Source organism: Coffea eugenioides, chromosome 8, assembly GCF_003713205.1.
Source record: "Coffea eugenioides isolate CCC68of chromosome 8, Ceug_1.0, whole genome shotgun sequence".
Classification (NCBI taxonomy): domain Eukaryota; kingdom Viridiplantae; phylum Streptophyta; class Magnoliopsida; order Gentianales; family Rubiaceae; genus Coffea; species Coffea eugenioides.
This window is the reverse complement of record NC_040042.1, coordinates 3,032,203-3,052,133: the sequence shown is the minus strand read 5'-3', so window position 1 is coordinate 3,052,133 and position 19,931 is coordinate 3,032,203. Positions and strand designations below refer to the sequence as shown.

The 19,931-nt window shown below is 34.5% G+C and overlaps 2 protein-coding genes and 1 pseudogene across 2 annotated transcripts; 1 reads left to right on the top strand and 2 right to left on the bottom strand.

Annotated features, from left to right (window-relative positions):
• Positions 1-1,680: 1,680 nt before the first annotated feature.
• LOC113779511 (disease resistance protein RPM1-like) lies at positions 1,681-3,363 on the bottom strand. The gene has a single exon (XM_027325096.1). It carries the CDS (start codon positions 3,361-3,363, stop codon positions 1,681-1,683), a length of 1,683 nt encoding a protein of 560 aa, XP_027180897.1.
• A 20-nt stretch (positions 3,364-3,383) lies between these two features.
• Positions 3,384-4,547, bottom strand: LOC113779509 (disease resistance protein RPM1-like). Its single transcript, XM_027325095.1, has one exon. It carries the CDS (start codon positions 4,545-4,547, stop codon positions 3,384-3,386), a length of 1,164 nt encoding a protein of 387 aa, XP_027180896.1.
• A 4,290-nt stretch (positions 4,548-8,837) lies between these two features.
• On the top strand, positions 8,838-11,631 carry LOC113779508 (annotated as a pseudogene).
• The last annotated feature ends 8,300 nt before the right edge of the window (positions 11,632-19,931 follow it).

The following is a 19,931-nucleotide window of genomic DNA, read 5'->3' as shown; positions in this document are numbered from 1 at the left end:
TATACAAATATCAAATACGAGTAAAATCTCAACACTTAGCACAGTAAATAGTCAAAATTATGACAAAATAACAGTGTAAAAGATGCCTAATAGTTGCTCTATCAATGGGCAACTGAGATATAGAACTAAACTGTCAAAAGGGAACAGGTAATTTGATTATTGACAAGTGACATGTTAAAACAACTAGTAATACCTCGCCTGCTTTGCACGTGAATATATTCTTTCAAGGTATGAAACTTTTAATATATTAAATTTTTGCACAAAATTTTGATTATTGGTATAATATAAACTAAGAAACTATATAATGAACAAAATTAGCAATTGATAGTTGTATAAAATGTTTATTTGTACAAAATAATTAAAAGTTTGTTGTGCATTCTATATTATAAAAACTCTAAAAATGGAAGATTATCATATTTAACCTAAGTTGTTGATATAATATTGACTAAGAAACCATATAATAAACAAAATTAAACAATTGCTAGTTGTAGAAAATGTTTATTATATACAAAACAATTAAAAGTTTATTGAACTCTGAAAATGGAAGATTATCGTATCTAAAGTAAGTTGTTGCATATTTAACTTAGATTGCGACAGTAAGAAAAGAAAATTTTCTATGCTGTATCAAACCAGTGTATACAACAAAACCTGAGCAGAATACATATTAAAACATTATGATTTGGATACATTTTTATCGATTTCAGAAGTTTTTAACCTTTTTTGTTATATTTTTTATAATTATGGATAATTTTTTTTTAACTTTTCTTAGTCAATATGACATAATATAATGAATTTAATCATCAATTTAACCTTTTGTTTTCTCATTAATTGTTTATAACCTTTTGTCTTCTTATTAATTATGATTTTCTTCCAAACCAATATGTGTATAAAATATAGTTAGCTTTAATTATCACGCATAAGAATATAATAATTGAAGATAATTTTAACACGTACAATAATTGGAGATGAAGAAAATGATTGGTGAATATTGTTCTAAGTGGGCATTCCTTAATTTTAGTTACCAATAATAGAAGAATTTTTAATTTTTAATTTTAATTTCAGTGTAAAAATGTTTTTAAGAAATAGTGATACACATTATAGGTTTATTAGCACAAAGTAATTATACTAGTCAATGATGAATGATCTCATATCATATGCAATGTGAATTGAAACATTGGCAAATTTGGAAAGGAAAGAACAAATTGGGGGATACCTATCACACAAAAAGAGTCGTATAATAAACTTGGGTGTACAACCAATATTCGCTATATTTACTAGACAAACCATTGTTAATGCAGGTTGTACAAGCAGAAGTAGGACAAACCAAATTGGGTTTATGTATTATCTCTAACCAAAATTTAAAAGTTATTATTTGGAGTTTTTAATGAAATGGAAGATATTATCAATACACTTTAACCTGCCTACCTCTTGATCGTTTGTTAAATCAATCATAGAAAAGATCAAGAAACAAAAAATAAAATAAAAGAGTAATATACAGTACATCAAGTCATTAACAGCATCATGCAAGAAACACGATATAGTATGCAATAAACACGATATAGTATACAATAAATAAGGTAAGACACAGAAAAAAAAAATGCAATGTCGTCGCCACATTCCGCAACAGGGAGGGCAAGCAAACCAGAGAAAGGGAAGCCACGATTGCTGCTGCTGCCGTTGCTACTTCTTCTCAGCCCACAGGCTGTGTTGTCTCCATTCCCCATCATCTGTATAGCAACCAATGACAATTTCAGGAATGTGTGCGATTTTTCTGTAATCTTCACTTTCTTCCTTCTGATTCTCTACCTTTTCTATCATTTTGGAACTCATCTCATACAAATACAGCCCTTGAAGATGGCTCAAGTGCTGAATACCCAAAGGTAACTCATCTAGCAATGGAAGTTGTTCCAGAATGAGTTCATGGAAACGAGGCAATGCACCCTCCTCCACTCTCATCCATCTCAACCCTTCCAGTCTCTTTAAGTACATCCACTCCAGCTTTAGGAACCCTCCAGCCTTGAAACACAACCCTTCTCCCTGGTAAGATCCACAGAAATTAATACTAACCAAATTGGGCAAATGTTGGAGGGATTCAAACGGATCCTCCTCACTCCTTAACCCGCTCCAATCCAAATCTATTCTTACCAAGCCATGAAGATGAACTATCCATTTTGGCATCTTTTCTAAGCGGCCACGCAAAATCAGCATACGAAGAGATTGAAGAAACGAAGAAGAAGAAGAAGAAAGAGAAGGATGATGATGATTTAGATCAATTATCTCATGATCATCACCTTTTCCAATTGAAGTAACGCTTAATTCCCGAAGACTGGTGAGGTTAGCAAGGGAGGAGCAGAGCTCCTTTCCATCTTCTCTTCTCAACTTTGTAATATATAGCTCTCTTAATTGGGTCAGCTTTCCTATCTCCTTAACTATTGTGGATCCACTACTTGCATCTATGCAGTCTAATATTTCTAGGGCAAGAAGCCTTACCATATTCGAGGGAGCTTTAAATCCATGATATCCATAATCAGCATCGGAAGAATCAACTTGTTGATATACTCTGAGAACCCGAAGTTTTTGCAGCTTTAGAATTTCCGTGGGTAATTCCCTAACTCCAGTCTCTCCCAAATTCAGATACTCCAAATGTTGAAGCTTTCCAATGGCTTTTGGGACTCTTTCCACTCCTGTACCATATAGGTCCAAATGCTTGAGACGAAACATCTTGAAAATCTCATTTGGTATTTTCTTCTGTGCCTCTTGGCCAGTCAAATCCAAAACCTTTAACAGCTTACTACTCCTCGAAACTTCAGATAACAACATTTTGTGTAGTAGTAGGTTCGTGGATCCAACAGTAACGAACGATCGAAGGTGGTCAAAGCAATAATTTGGTCTTTGTTGGTGATGCTGGGTGTTGTTACTGCTACTACCATGGACTACCAGACGGCGTACCTTCTCGGACGGCCACCTCGTTAGTTGTTCAGTAATAACTGTGACCATGTTTTGTTCTCTTGACTTGAGAAGAATAACTTCTCTCAACAGGTCATGGATTCGACAAGTGTTGGGTAATCCTTCATAAAACACGTCAGTCACTTGAATTAGCCTTCTATTAACGAGTTCACTAAGACAACCCCAAGCTACATCTTCAATACTCATTCCTTCTCTCCATTCTACAAACCTTTCAGCAATCCACAAATTAATTAGGTCATAGCATTCTATTGCATAATCCTCTGGGTAGATACTTGTGTACAACAGACATGTCTTTAGATGCCAAGGCAAATCATTATAACTAAGAGAGAGTATCTTTTTAACTCTATCTAACTTACCAGTGCCTTCTAATTCACCCCCAAGACTGCGTCGTACCATCTCCCATTCCTCTGTTCTGTTTACAAAGCCAAAAGCCCAGTGATTGCAAGAATTGCAAGGGGCAAGCCCTCACATTTACCCAATATACCTTTTGCAACATCCATCAAATGGCCAGGGCAACTATTTCCCTTAAAGATCTTGTTACAAAACAGGGTCCACGAATCTTCAGAGGACAGTGGCTCCATTCTGTGGATAAAGCCTAGAGATTCTGTACAAGAGGCAGAGGCTACATCAGCTTTTCGAGTTGTTAGCATGACACGGTTGCCACGGCTACTCTCAGGCAGTGCAAATTGGATGGTATTCCAAAATTCCACGTCCCATACATCATCAAAAACAATTGCATACCTTCCAGCTTGTTGAAGAAAATCTTTGACAAATTCTTTCAGCTCGGTGATATTCAAAGACTCGATCAATTGTGGGACTTGTTTATTCCCTTTCTTGTGCAATTGCCGAATCAAGTCTTTCAGGAGGTACTGAAAGTCACATGTTTGAGAGACAGTTACCCAAGCACGAACTGGGAAATGCCTTCTGACTTCTGGATCCTCATGGACTCTTTTCACCAGGGTAGTTTTGCCAAGTCCTCCCATACCAACCACTGAAACAACTTTCAGTTGGTAATCATCCCCTTGGAGGAGCTGAGAAATAAGACGTTTCTTGGGCTGGTCAATGCCAACCAATTTAGCTTCTTCCACAAGCAGCGCATCATCTCTGCTATGGCGCCAGGTTGTGTTGTTCACAGCAGAAAGGGAGTTGGACGCCTGGGCAGAGATACCATATTCGGATTGGTATCTTTGATGACCTTCAGAAATACTATTGATTCTGAACTTGATGCTTTTTATTTCGCTAGCAACTCGATGACGAGCTCTCAAATTCTTGATGGAGCTGAAAATTCTCCGAACAGAGCCGTAGAATCCTGTTGCGCGATGCCGAGTAAAGCGAGCTACAAATTCATCAAGAATGTCTTCAGTGTCATAAGCTGCTTCTCGTACTTGCTTGATCCATTCTTGGAGTCTGGGTTGAGCATCTTCTTCTTTTGCTTCTGCCTCTCTCAGGAAAGCTCTCATGTGCCCCAACTCATCCCTGATGAATTGGACCTCTTGCCGAAGCCCACCCAACAGTCGTCCCTCCTCGTGCAGAAAAGTTGAGAGTTGATCCAGCACAAAAGAGAGAACTGTTTCTGCCATTTTCAGTCTTTCTTTCTAACTTAAGAGGCTTCTGGTTTATAGGACAGGCAGTCCACTTGTAGTACCTTGAAAGGAAGAAGGAAGAGGAGGTTATAGATTCATAAGCTGATGAACTTCGATGCTATCTGGTGCAGTATTTAGCACAAAGAAAAACCGCGTCAAAAAGAAAAAAAAAAAAACCAACCAACTCGAAGAAACTAAAGCAAGAAATATGACGGAAATTGAAGACGAGAAGATAGTGAAAGACGAAGCTGCCTTACAACTGTGCAAATGGTGGGGGCACATGTCCCCTCAGGACCGTCTTGCAACTGTGGGTCCTTTGGTCGGATAAAGATGAAGGAGTGGCTACAGTTAAAAGTTAAAACGCGTGTGGACTGGACATTGTTGATTTCATTGACGAAGAAATAAAACTACTGCAAAGTCCTTTGCTCCTTCTGCTGACATGTATAACCTCCTCCTTCTATGGAAGTAATTTCTGCTTTTTTGTCATAAAAGTGTTTTCCCCTTGGACCAATTAGCATTTGTAATAAAAACGGATGGAATTTCATAGAAACCTTAGGGGCTGACGAAATTTACGGTACGGACATGCATGTGTGTTTAAGTAGTTAACGAGGAAAGAGTACAAGAGAATGAGAATCTACTTCAAATAAAGACAACCCCACCTCAAAACAAAAGTGGCAGTTCTGCCCAAAACCTAATAATCCACCCAACACATCCACTAATTTAAAAGATTAGGTTGGATAATTTGGGTGTTGGGTCAATTTTGGATTGGATAATAAGAACTCATTAAAGCTGAAATCCATCAAAATAAAAGTGAAATTTGAATTCATTAAATTATTAGAATGTAAATACTGAAATCCTAACATTTGAGGGGATTCACTTATCACTTATGTTTTTAGAGTAAGTTTTGCCTGCACAATTCAAATCCACTTAGTTAAATTAAGATGTTCGATTTTTTATTTTTTATTTTTGTTATGAAACATGTTTGAATGTTAAAATTTTAATCCATTAAAGTTATAGTAACGATTGGGTTATGAGAAAAGTTGGGCATTTGAGAGTCCGTGACAAATGTCACTATCCTAAAGTTGTGACTGCCTGCATCTCAACGTGCGGGTCCCGGCGGTAATCCATAGCTCAAGGTAAAGTGCAACATTTGGCCAGTACAGATTTAACCAATTCAGTGGCCCCCCCAAATGGTCTATATGAATATGAATCCTGTACAAAAATAAGAAGCAGTCGTAAAGGGTACTGTTCAAACAATTTTATCTGCTTTTGGAGGGTTAATTAAGTCATTTGAATTTTGATAGGCCAATTGGTTTAGCAGAGTGTACAAGTGGATGATGCTCCGGTATTTGTGAAATGACTTTATAGTCCTTTATTTAGTTGCTCGTCCTTGACATTTTTATCCTTAAATAAATGACAGCTTTAACATTTAGGCTGATACAGTCTAGTGATTGTTTTCTACCTGTTGTTCGATATTTACTAATCTTGTACTTAGTCAATGAATTGGTATTAATCTCACACTTATCTTACTAACTACGGTTAGTCAAACTCTTCCCCTTTTCTCCGTTGGAATTTTGTTAGTTTTCAACTCTTTTTTACTATAAAGTTTTTGGTTTCTGTTTCACTTTCGAAGTACATCAAAAATAACAAATAATCTCATCTTTTTTTATGTTCATTTTCTTCTTCAATCCAAAAGTTGCTGATCGTGGCCTCTTGTCTTAGAGTTGCTTTAGGTTACATACAAATTCTCTTCATCTGTGTTTTTTAGCATGATCCTATACAGATGCTAAAATATCTGTTTTTCGAGGGAGATCCTATTGAATCACTTTTGTCATCAAAATTGGTGATGGTGGCACGGTAATCAGTAATCAGCAACAAAAATTCTTTACTAACGAATCTATGTAGAACTAAAATGATATTGAGATGTGCCAGTGACCTTAAATTCTTTTACGATAGTCATTGAGCTCCTCTGCTTACAGAATTTCCCATTCGTCATGGGAATTTATCCTCTATTTTTCGCGCAAATTGCAAAACAAAGATTCTTTAAAAGGAAGCATCTTTTGCTTCCATTAGAAAGCTCTACATCGATTACTTTACTTAGGCGACAAAAACCTGAAACTTGTGTAAGAAAAATTCATCACAATGCTAATTTGCAAATTTCTGATGATGTCGGTGCAACCATGGGTGAATAATCACTTCAAATGCACGAGGTTTGCATGACCCTGTTTAAAAGATTAGCCGAGAGTGGCTGAAACTACGCAAGAATACAAAATTATATTAGTTAAAGCAAAAAGGGATAATAAGAAACGAAGTTGACATATTGAAGTTAATCAAATCAGATGATACTAATTAACCAGATGATAGGTTGCATTTTAGTGGGTATTTTGGGCATTATTGCGCAATTAATTGACTAAATATTTTCACTAATTGGGTGGATTCTACTTATATATGATTTTGGCACTAATTTCAGGTACTAATGCTGAAAAGTGTTTTAAATCCAAGCTCAGAAGATTTGCCGCACGTGGGGCCTACTTGCGAAGTTGAAGAAATTAAAATCCTTCTGATTAACCTTGACCCGTGAAATGAAGCAATTGAAACCAAATCTCTCGTATGTCTCTTTTGGTCAAAATTGAGTAAAGAGAAAATCCACAAAGTCCACAATGGCGGCTGCACTTTGCTTTCTTGGATCGAAGCAGGAAATTACCACAAGGAGGGAACGTACAAAGTCTTAAAAGCTAAGAAGGAATTCGGCAGACTTGTGCCGATTGGGGGGGGGCCCACAAAGAAGAAAAGGCTTTTCAATTGGGCTTTTGAACGTACGAGGATAAGTTGTTCCTTGTGAGTCTTTGGCTTGCTTGACAATTGCGGCGGGACCAGCGACCAGGGAGCCTTAGTCAACTTCCTTTTTGGGGATACAAGTAGAGACGTAGAGGAGGAAAAAAGGGGATCCCTTCTGGCGGCTCTCAGTTTTCTAGTTTAGCTTGAGTTTTTCTTTTTCTTTGTTTTGTCCTTTTTACTGGCCTCTGACACACGTCAGGTGTTCGATAATATTCCCCAACGGGGAAAACATCTTTTATTCCTTGCTTTCTAGTAAAAATCGCCACGCTTTTGCAATCCATTATTTCGTGTGGTGATTTAATTATGCGGCATGGCTAAGCTTTCAATCTAGTCAAGGGGACAACTGACGAATTGGTTCACCATCACTGTGAGATCTAAACTTATTTTAATTGTTTCCTCCATTTATTGGTATTCATATGTTTCCTGCTTTTAACTGTTATAGCTCTTGTGTATGATTGATTAGTGCGCAATAATTAATTATTCACATAGGCTATTTTGCTATATAGGGATAATTGAATCCGTAATTGTTCGTTATTTCTATTCCAGTAGCAACTAGCACAATTGGATTTGTGTCAGGGGAACATTTGATCTGGCTTGAATGAACCCTCGTAGCGTGTTTGTTAGTCAGGATTTGGCCTTTCTAATTACTAATGCAATCTAGAAATTGAATCCTACGGTCGTACCTAGGGTTGTTTTTGGGTTAGAGAAATAGCTAACGGTCGTACCTTAGCTATCGATAAATTAAGGAAGGGTTGGTTGTTTAGCGCGTGCGAGACAACTAGAACTAATCTATTAATAAAGGTTGGAATTATTTTTTGCATCAATGATCAGTGCATGAACCATTTCTGAAGTATACCCTTGGCTAGAGTTTCTCTTAATTATTTCTTTTAATTAATTATTTTCTGCATTTAATTTGTTTAGTTGGCATTTGATACCAAAACCCCCCATTAATCTTGACTTGAAAAGAAATAAATTTCTCGCCAGTCCCTGAGGAGACGACCCTGCTTACCACTGTCTACTAGTTAGGGAATTCAGTTAAATAATTTATTCAGGTATATCGGATTAAGCAAACTCTTCGGGAACAGGGTGAATCAAGTAACCCATTGCACACCTAGAGTCCCTGCTCCAGTACGCGAATTGATTATTGACTGTTTTAAGTGGTAGTTAGGTTTTATTTATTATTATTGCACAGGTTCGGCACCTGTCACCAGACTTGGCTCTGTAGATTTACAACAATTCTGTATCATACCTATTAAACTGTTCCGGGCAAGATACAGTCCCTCCAGCTTCTTCAAGGTTCCATATTCCCTTGGTATCTGTCCGCTAAATTCATTTGATGACAATGAGAATAGTTGAATTACTGAACAAGCAGTTAAATTTGATGGCAACTGGCCATTAAACTTATTTGAGGTTAAATAAAGCCCTGTGAGACTTGGGAGATCATTGCACATGTCTGGAGAAAGATTACCAGGTAACTTATTTCCTGAGAGAACAATATTGGAGGATGGTATAGACCCTGTAAGCGGGTTATACTGCATGGAAATATGTGCTCTTTCAAAGCAACAAGAGCAGATTGATCAGTGACAATATTGGTTTATATGTTGGCTAAGCAAGCCATCGGAAAATGCCGGAACAGAACTGCAAGAGGAAAGTAACGCCGAAGTATTCTCTCCATGAGAAGAACTGGCAAAAATTTTGTGATTTCACAACTTTGATATAACTTTGGAAGTGCATGGATATAGGCATATGTGCATGTTACAAAAAAAAAAAAAAAAAAAAAAAAACCTTTTCTAGAAGCAGAGGTTATTATTGTCGGCATCATACAGCTATTATTTGAACTCTTTTTTATGCATCGCGATTAGTACCTCAGTTGTAGAACCCACTCTACTGTGAGAAGCAGTCCATAAAAAAATGGCCAATATTCCTAATTCGTAGAGTTTTATTACAAGAATTTGATCACCATTCCCTTTTGTCAATTACCTATAAAATTGAACAAAGAATCAAATCATTGGTGTAGAGCAAGTTGAGAGTTCACCGAGTAAACGTCGAAAACACAAATGCTAGAATGCATGTAGGCGATCTGATTAGAGTCTAGGTTGCAAACTGGAGTGCGACATGCGCAGAAATAGCTGATATTTCTCAATGAGAGGCCACATTGGCTAATGATATCAGCCTGGCCGCGTTATGGTCTGATTGGCGCGGAGCTACTGAAGCATGGCTGGCTGCTGACTTTTGCACTTCTTTTATGGACGAACAAAAGATGAGGACAGCTTTAACTGCGTCTCAAATAGTCAAGTAATTAAAGTTTCAGGCACTAAAATTCAAAGCTCATTACATGTCGGTATTTTCTACTAGTTTGTACCAACATTTTGCGGGCTATTAGTATATTGCTTGGTAATTTTCATTTTGTATTTCATACCGCCATTGTGCGTTAATTGTGGTCATATCAGAGATAAAATAAATGTTACCTTATTCTAACTTTATATATACAGGTTAATGTTTCTCGATGGTATTCCATTGCATTTGCCACCGTCGTTTCATTGTATTCACTATGGAATATACATCTTATATGTTTTTCCTTAAAAGTTCAGTAATACACATAACAACAAGCAGATATACTTGGGATGCGTTTCACAAAAATGAAATCTGAATTCATTAAATTATTGAAATGTAAATACTGAAACTTATCACTTATTTTTTAGAGCAAGTTTTGCTTACACAATTCAAATCCACTTAGTTAATTTAAGATGTTCAATTTTTTTGTTATCAAACACGTTTGAATGTTAAAATTTTAATCCATTAAAGTTTAATTGATGATTGGGTTATAAGAAAGAGTCCGTGACAAATGTCACTATCTTAAAGTTGTGACCGGCCCAAACGAATGCACGATGTACTTGTCCGGAAGCCACTTAAAATAACTTGCCACATTTTGTGGCCAATGATGGGAGGCAGGTTTGATCAACTCCACCAACTTGGTGGTGGTCACTGAGCTAAGAGCCTAGTGGTCTTTAAAGTTGTGACTGCGGTATTTTGTTAGTCAAACTCTTCCTTCTTCTCCGTTGGAATTTTGTTAGTTTTCAATTCTTTTTACTATAATTTTTTTTGGTTTTGGTTTTGCTTTCAAAGTACATCAAAAATAACAAATAATCGTCCTAGTAATCTCATATTTTTTATGTTCATTTTTTCTTCAGTCCAAAAGCTGGACTGTGGGGACATGCTCTTCCTCCGTGCATTGCCAGCGTCTCAAAGAAATATGAGAATCTGGCCTACGACTCCAACATCTTTCAAGTAGACAATGGATAATACACAGTATCACAATCTTTTCCCACTTCTGCAGTAATATCATACTGCTCTTATCTTTTCTCTCAAGGCTAGCCTTGTTCGTCAAGCTCCTCTGCTTTCAGAATTTCTTCCCACTCGTCATGGGAATTTATCCTCTATTTTTAGCGCAATTGCAAAACAAAGATTCTTTAAAAGGAAGCATCTTTTGCTTCCATTAGAAAGCTACATGGATTACTCTGCTTTACTTAGGCGACAAGGACCTGAAAATTGTGTAAGAAAAATTCATCACAATGCTAACTTGCAAATTTCTGATGATGTCAGAGCAACCATGGATGAATACTCACTCCAAATGCACAAGGTTTGCATGACCCTGTTTAAACTCATGGGGGCGAATCTTGGTGTAGACCCAGACAAATTATGCAGCATCTATCAAGATGGCATACGAGGAATAAGAATGAATTACTATCCACCTTGCCAGCAAGCAGACAAAGTTACTGGCCTGACTCCGCACTCTGATGCGACAGGACTGGCCTTATAGTTCAGGTCAATGATGTTCAAGGCCTGCAAATCAAGAAAAGCAATACATGGGTGCCTATTAAACCCACTCCTGGAGCAATCATCATCAATATCGGTGATATTATGGAGGTAAATGACCACCAAAACCAAATTCCTACTTGCTGAGCATCTACAGGTATCATTGAGTTGATGTGCTTCGATGATTTGTGCAGATAATGAGCAATGGGGAATATAGCTGCATTAAGCATAGAGCAATGGGGAAAGACTTTGAATTGCTGCATTTCACGGAACAAATTTCACAGCAAAAGTTGGTCCTCTAGCAGATCTTGTCAAAGAAATTGGAGCACAATACAAGACAATAGAAACTGAGGGCCTTCTCAGACTGTATCTAAGCAGCAAACTTGATGGCAAAAGCTTACTGGATCACACGAGGATAAACAAGTGAAAGAATCAGCACATTTTCACCTGCAGTATTACCGTTTTTTATCTTCATCAAAAACCAAGCTTAATTAATTACCAATATGCCTTCATGGAAGTATCTAGTTGTTCAACTCTGGTCCTTAGTTAATTTCATTTCTTATAGTTTAGTAGTGTAAGTACTAGCCTACTAGGCTAGTCCAAGCCAGATTCCTCAGGTTACATCGGCGATGGTGTTTAGTTGTCCAAATTCAAGTGTGTTTCCTGGATGAAGTATCAATATTAGGAAGTTTGTAACTCTATATACACCTACAGTGGTGTGCTAGATTTGCATTCGTCTATCAGACCAACCTTGGATGAATACTCACTTGAATTGCATGAAGTCTACAGTGATGGTCACGATTCTTGGGGTGGACAGACCAGAGATACTAAACAGCATGTATCAGGATGTCGTGCACATAAGAAGTTATTCTGCTGGAAGCTAGATAAAGATACCTGAGAGAAGCAAGATTACCTAAACATGCAGGAATTGATTTCCAATCAGATGTAATAAATTCAAGTACTGTAAGCTACACAAACTATCAGGAATAGTTCCACTAACATTGTTACTTTCTATAGATAATCCTTGAAGCATTTGCAACCCTTTGACTGTACTTGGAACTGATCCAGACAAGGGATTCTCTTGTAGACCTAGCACTCTCAAACTGCTTAGTTTGCTAACAGTTTTTGGAATTCTTCCTTTCATTTTACAGCCACCTGCATAAATCTCTTCTATATAAGAAGAAAGGTTTCCTATAGAAATTGGAAGAACACCAGTTAACGGGTTGTTAGCCACTGAAATTTCTCTCAGGTATCTGCATTCTTGCTGCGGCCGGTCCAGTGCCATATTTACTAACCAGTTTAGTGACTTCTAACAACTTCAGTTTATTCTCCATAACTTGAGTTATTTTGCTACAAAGTGCATAGAGTGCTTATTCTCCATGATAGCTTTAGATTATCCATATAGTGAATTTAATCATCAATCTAACCTTTTGTTTTTTCATTAATTGTTTATAATCTTTTGTCTTCTTATTAATTGTGATTTTCTTCTAAACCAATATGTTTATAAAATATAGTTAGCTTTAATTATCACGCATAAGAATATAATAATTGAAGATAATTTTAACACATACATTAATTGGAGATGAAGAAAATGATTGGTGAATATAAGTGTAAATGTGTAATTTTTAATTTTAATTACCAATAATAGAAGAAATTTTTAATTTTAATTTCAGTGTAAAATAAGAAACAGTGGTACACATTGTAAGTTTATTGCACGAAATAATTATACTAGTCAATGATGAATGATCTCATATCATATGGAATGTGAATTGAAACATTGACAAATTTGAAAAGAAAATAACAGTCATGCTATCACTTAAGGAAAAGTATGAAGTGACGATAGTTATGGTAACGAAATTATTTTTACCTGATATAACAGGTAAAAATACTTTTAGCGACCATTTGATGACCTGTTGTACTGGTCATCTAAATGAAATAGTACCTAAAATGGTGGTTAGTAAGTTTTGCATAAAGAATAGTAAGTTAACTCGATATATTAGTAACTTTTATGTCTCAAAAAGTAAACTTGAATAAATATGGCACTAACTTTGTTTTTTATGAAGTAAAATATTACTCTATATCTGAAACTTAGTTTTTGGAGGGTAAGTTTAGTTCAAGTAATAGTAAGTTTTTATAGATTAATAGTAAATATTGTTGATAGAATAGTAAATTTGGTTAATCATCAAAACTTAATAGTTTGTGGCATAAATTTACTATTTTACTTAAAGAAACTTACAATTGTACGTATCATTTATAAATGTTATATGTTTGAAGCATTTTAAATATACTATGAAAACTTTTTTTTTTTTGCATATGACCTTATAAAATATGTAAGAATAATTTGTCATATGTTAAATTTTTTATTACGGGAAAATAAACAACTAAGTTCCCAAAATATTTCACTTTTATTGTTTAAAAAATCTCAACTTGTTGGTTAAATTCAAAATAATTCTATTGTCAAAAATAGTTTTTCTCAAATTAACTTTCATGATTAGATGTGAGATACAAATATGGTAAAATATCTCTCATACATATGTCATGGATATTTCAGACTTTTAGTTAAAAAAAATATTTTGTGTTAAAATAACATTTATCATAGTGTACTAATTATTTTAGGACCATTTTATAGGTGAACTAAATTTAATTTAAATTATACAATAGATTATACATGCATGTGATTTTCATTTATAATTATTGGATCCCATTCTTATGAACAATCTCCCAAGGAAAAAAATCAAGATCATACTGATTTTCTTATATTAATTGTTATACTAATTTTGTCATTTTTATTATTATATTATTTCTCATTTTGTTTAGGCTTTTACTCTTATTATTTCTTGTGTCTCAGATGTAAATTTATTAAAACTTTATCATCTTATTATATTCATAGGTGTTAAATTATAAAAATTTTGATATATAAACAAGTAATATTCTATATATAACTAGTAAGATTTGTTGTTATTGTTATTCGAACTTTCAAACCTTTCAAAAATTGAAAATGATTAAAAGCTTATAATACGACAAAATTTTATTTCATATTTTACAAGATTATGTGAAAAGTCAAACTTTTTCATAGTATTTTAAAATATATAAATAATTTTTTTAAATTATACCTATAATCAGGTATTATACAGGTATATTATGAGTACTTACTAACTAAGGTACTAAGAATTAATCATTAATAAAACATCTTATCATTATTTCAAATAAACTTCCTAATACTAGTTTGAAATATGTTTTAAAATAAAATAGCACATGTGTCCCATAAATCAGTAAGTTTGGATTATTAATCAATTTACCATGTTATTAGTAAGAGTTACTATTTATGTATAAAACTTACTATTATTTGAATTAAACTTACTCTCTAAAAAGTAAGTTTGGGATATAAAGTAGTAATTTATCTATTTAAAAAGTAAGTTTAATATTTATTCCAACTTACCTTTTGAAGTATAAAAGTTACTAATTTTTTACTGTTAACTTATTATTTTAGATAGAAAACTTACTTTCTTATTTTTAAGTGTTATCCTATTTAGGTGGATAGACCGATCAAATAATCAAATGGTCGCTAAAAGCAAATAAAAAATAAATCGAAAATGGTAACGAAATCTGTTATCCTATTTATGTCTTAAAAAGTAAAATGAAATAAAATTGAAAGTTACTTTTTTTAAAAAAAAATAAATTACTACTCTATATTCGAAACTTTCTTTTTGGAGAGTAAGTTTAGGTCAAGTAATAGTAAGTTTTCACGGATTAATAGTAAATCCTGTTGATAGAATAGTAAATTTGGTTAATCATCAAGACTTACTAGTTTGTGGCATAAATTTACTATTTTACTTAAAGAAACTTATATGATTCAAATATATTTTGTATGATTCAAATATATTTTGTATCATTTACAATATGGATTTATATGCATATATATTTTTTTATCAAACTTACTTTTAATTGGCAAATAGTATGTAAATTATTATAAAATGTCATTTTATAATAATCATATTTTTTATAGGTGAATAGTATATAAACTGCTAAAATGGCCAATTTATAAATGCTAAAATCTAGTTACTTTATGGCATATATTAGTTTGGTCAACTAAAAAATTAGCGTAATTAAGTGTACGTTGGTTGTTGATTTGAAATTTGCACCCTTGTCACTATTTCGTTATTTCTACCACAAGTTTTTCTGATCAAAGTAAAACAAAGTCAAATATATTTTCCTTTTGTATGTTGTATTTATATTTAGTAAAAAATTAATAAACCATGATTACATTTCATAATTTCTAATGAAATTAGTAACATTTTCTAAATAAATTGGAATAATTTGTAAAATATGTTATTTTTTTGACAATATAATTAGGGGTGGCAATCGGGTCTAAATCGGAGTGACGGGTCGGGTTGAGACCCAGGTATAATAGAAAACTGGCTGACCCGAACTTGACCCCCCTACCCGAAACGAGTCAGGATTTCTAACCCGAATCTGAAAATTCCAGGTTGTCGGGTTGGCGGGACGACCCGAATGATCCAAAACTTAATTTTAATTTATTAATTTACCATTGTAATTTGTAATTCACACAAGACTAATTACATAATCAAGTAATAAAAATTTAAATAAATAATCCCAAACCAAATCTAAAATAAATTAAAAACATTGTAAAAGTGTTTTGTTCCAAACCAAATATAAAATAAATAAAAGCAGTATAAAAGTAAAAAATAATATAATACATTATTTGTCCAAGTATAATAATTTCAACTTCAAATAAATTAAATAAATTCATTTAGGATTAAGTGATTAATGCCTTTGAAACAAAAAGAATAACGTAGTTTAGTTAGGTAAAATAATTTTTAATTCATAAACAGGTGATCGGATCGTATCGGATCACCCACGGTTTGACCCGAATTCGACCCATTTTCTTTTCGGGTTCGTCGCATTCGACTCGATTCCTTTCGGGATCACAAGAAAGTGCTGCATATTTGCTATTCTCCTATCTTACTAAATGTGCTTTATATTTGAAGAGAGAAGCGGTATTCTCCTGAGTGCATATGACAAACATTTCTATATATGCTAATGGGATATTCCTGTGATAAAAGAAAAAGTGATCCATCCATTGTCATTTTTTTTGTGCGGGATTGGAAAGTTGAGCTGCTTGGTTCTTCTATGTCCACGGATGCAGGAATTAACTGTCAATATGATGCAGGTGCCTAGCTAAAAGTTTGTCCCATTATTCAAAGTAAATTCTCTGGACTCTCCCTTGTGCAGCAGAGCTTACGGGAGGAGACTATGTTACACATTCTATCTTGTGCTTCAGAGCTTACAGAAGGGCAGCAGGAACAGAGCAAAAGAAAACCAGAAAGCGTAGCAAGAAGCAGAAGCACTTAGTTATACTGGTCATCTGAATCATCGTCCTCGCCGTCGTAGTCGTAGTCATTTACCATAATCCCTCTAGCACCGAGTAATGTGTTGAGGATCATGTGCTCCCAACCTCTTATACTTGCACCAAACCTGTGAATGCGAGAAAAAATCCCTCTCGCCTGTGCACCAAACACAAGCGAGAAAAATCATAATAAAGTAGGACTCACCATATGTAATACAAACTATCTATTTCTTGTTTCTGCACTCTACCCAATAGCTGGACTTGCAGAATCCCTCCAATGCAGAGAAAAGGTTCTGGCAGCTTGAACTTTTGCAAACAATTCTCCTATAACGCAGTTAATTAGTAATACTGAATCTGGACCATGACACCTATAAATCTAAAGGATAAAACATTGAAATTCTAATTAATGATTGCAGCTTATAGTTGAACAAGCCTTTGGCAGACAACCCAAATTGGTTATGTGATGTGATATCTCATTCCCTTGTACAGCCCCTTTTGGACAGAAGGATAATGGAAACCTATAATAGCAGGTTTCCCTAATATCATTACCATAACTATAAGCACTGTAGCATTGTCAAGATCAAATGCTAAACTTCACAAAATGATGAATGGAAACTGATTTATTAGGATTAAATGACAAAATTAGCTAAAATATTAATCAAATGAAAATCAAAACTATAAATTCTTCAAAATTATTAAACCTTCCCTATTTCATCCTAAAATTCACGAAAAATCTGTCCAAAAAACATATTAAAGCATGCCAACAACAATTCAGATTTTGAAGGGACAAAATTGATTGTATTTTCCTAATTGTTATGGGCCTTAATAACATTAAGCCAAAATTGAGGGTTAAACATGCAATTTCTGAAATTTGTTGCATGCAGTTACGAGGCTTTCTTATGCTTCTGCAATTTCTTATCCGCAAGGTTCTGCAACTTTCCATACCGCAACTTTCTTTCCATTTCAGCATGCAGACATGTTCACCAACTACCAGGATCTTAACTCTCAATTATCAACTAAATCAAAAGCTACATTTTGTTGCAGGATTAAAGCAAAAATCTGAGCTGACCGTCAAGGACAAAGGGAACTAATCAGCAAAAGAAAAAAAATGCAGCAGGAGCTTTCTCTGCAAAATCACATTTACAAGCTTTCCGTAGCTCTCGGCTATTCATCACCTAAATCTATCGCACAACAATGAACGAAAAGGGAACTACAACATGCCATTTTGATAAGAAAAACAATTCCATCCCTCTAGCATCAAGAACAGGAGCTAAACTACCCAACCTGATAAACAAAGTTTCTGAAACAAGAACATGCAGGAGCAAAGAATCTGGCTTGACTGAGATAGAAAGAGGGAGGCCTCAACAACTCGAGCGGATAAAACACAAAAGAAAGACCAAGGCAACATCAAAACCTTAGGTTTCCTTTTAAAATTCTGGTTTAAGACTTTTTGCGAGAAAATTATTTCAATCAGTACCAACCTACCCCATTACCGATCACTGGATTGAGAGCAAGAGGAAAGGAAAGAGGATATACAAACGGATACTTATGCATATTTTAATAGAAAATAAGTACAGAATTCATTCATCAAAAATGTTAACGGATACTTATGCATATTTTAATAGAAAATAATTGCGGTAATTTTTATACATATCGAAAATTAATAGAAATAAGAAACAATCAAAGTCTGCTTTATGACTTCTAATTTTTAAAATTTAAGCACCAGCCAACCAGAGACAATATGATGACTAACAATTAATGTGTTTCATTTTTCAAGTGGGAATAAAAAATGAAAGATAAAAAAATATCCAGAGAAAAAGGACAAAACCGTTTTCCAGGAAATGGGTAGTCATTGTCTGCAAGTCATTTCTACTGATTTTCATTTCTTAGTATTGAATTGCACCGGCCAAACCCACCCTTGAGGGGGCCTTAACTTCCACGTTTTGCAAAACAGCCACAACAATAAAGGACAAAAAAAATAAAAACAAAGAAAACATCAAGGACCTCTGTTTTGTCGGTTGGAGGAAGAATCAGGACGCAGCAAAATCACAACCTTAGATTCAAGAACTTAAAGCTTAAAAAATATATATATATATTGGAACACCAGAAATTAAAAAGGCAAAAAAAGCAGAATCAAGAGCAAAAAAGGAAGATAGGAAAACATCCCTTTATGCAAAATTGAAGGAGGTATATTAATATCTTATCCCTCTCTGCAAAATTTCAAGTTATATTATAAGAAACTGATGAAGCTGCACTCATCCCATCACCACAAACAAGACTGGAAAGAGAGTATTAGCGCTTCTCATCTAAATATGTACATCTGATTAACCCCAACAACAAAAAAAAAGAAAAGCTAGAAAAACCCATAAGACAAAAGGGGGGGGGAACAGAAGAAGACGAAGAAGAAGAGGTCTCTAATATGATTATTTAGTTTCCAACAGAAATAGGTCTATTTTCAGCCAATCCCAAGGGTGATCTTGAGCGCTGTTGTCGACTGACGAGGGTGATTTCTTTAAGAGCTGGTCTCATCTCTGGCTGCTGAAGAGCACAGAGTAGCAATCATAACACACAGATTTCTCTTTGACATTTCACCAAACATCTTATATGCATTCACAAATTAATCACATTTAACTTAAACGCCTAGTCTCATATGGCTATTAAGCATATTTTACCCGTAGACAATCAAAACTACAACCATTTCCTAGATGTTTCAGTGGACATTTTCAGCCCCAAAATTGCAATAAAATCTTCAAATTCTCAGCCTTGATTTTGCAAGAAAATCTTGACAAACAAAACAAATGAAATATAAATAAATTACAGCAATATAATCAAACGATTTCAAGAGGACATGATAGGCTAACCTCGTCACTGCTATTTTTCATATGCTCTTTGGTTGGCTACCACCGTCGCTAACCCTTTTATTGTGTCTGCATATGGCAGCACCCAAAAACAACCGATCGATGAGAAAGGATAGAGGGAAAGTGGGAACTGAAGATGAAAATTTGAAGTGGGAAAATTTATTCACTTGTAACCAAGAGAAAGTGTGGACCAAAGTGGAAACCTTTGCCTGGGAATTCAATCGTATGTTGGAACTGAGAACTAAGTAATAAGAAGGGAGATGACTTTAACAAGATGATATCCGAAAGTGTTTCAGGAACCCAAAACCGTTTTAGAAACTGGTAACTTTTTTACTTAAATATGAACATTTTTTACTTGTAGTATTAGTAAGTTTAATTCAAAAATAAGTAATTTTCGTCAAATAATAAGTAAATTAAATTACTCAAAGTGTAAATTTCTATTTCTGACTAAAACTTATCTTTCAGACATAAACTTACTAGTTTTAATTAAAAACTTACTAA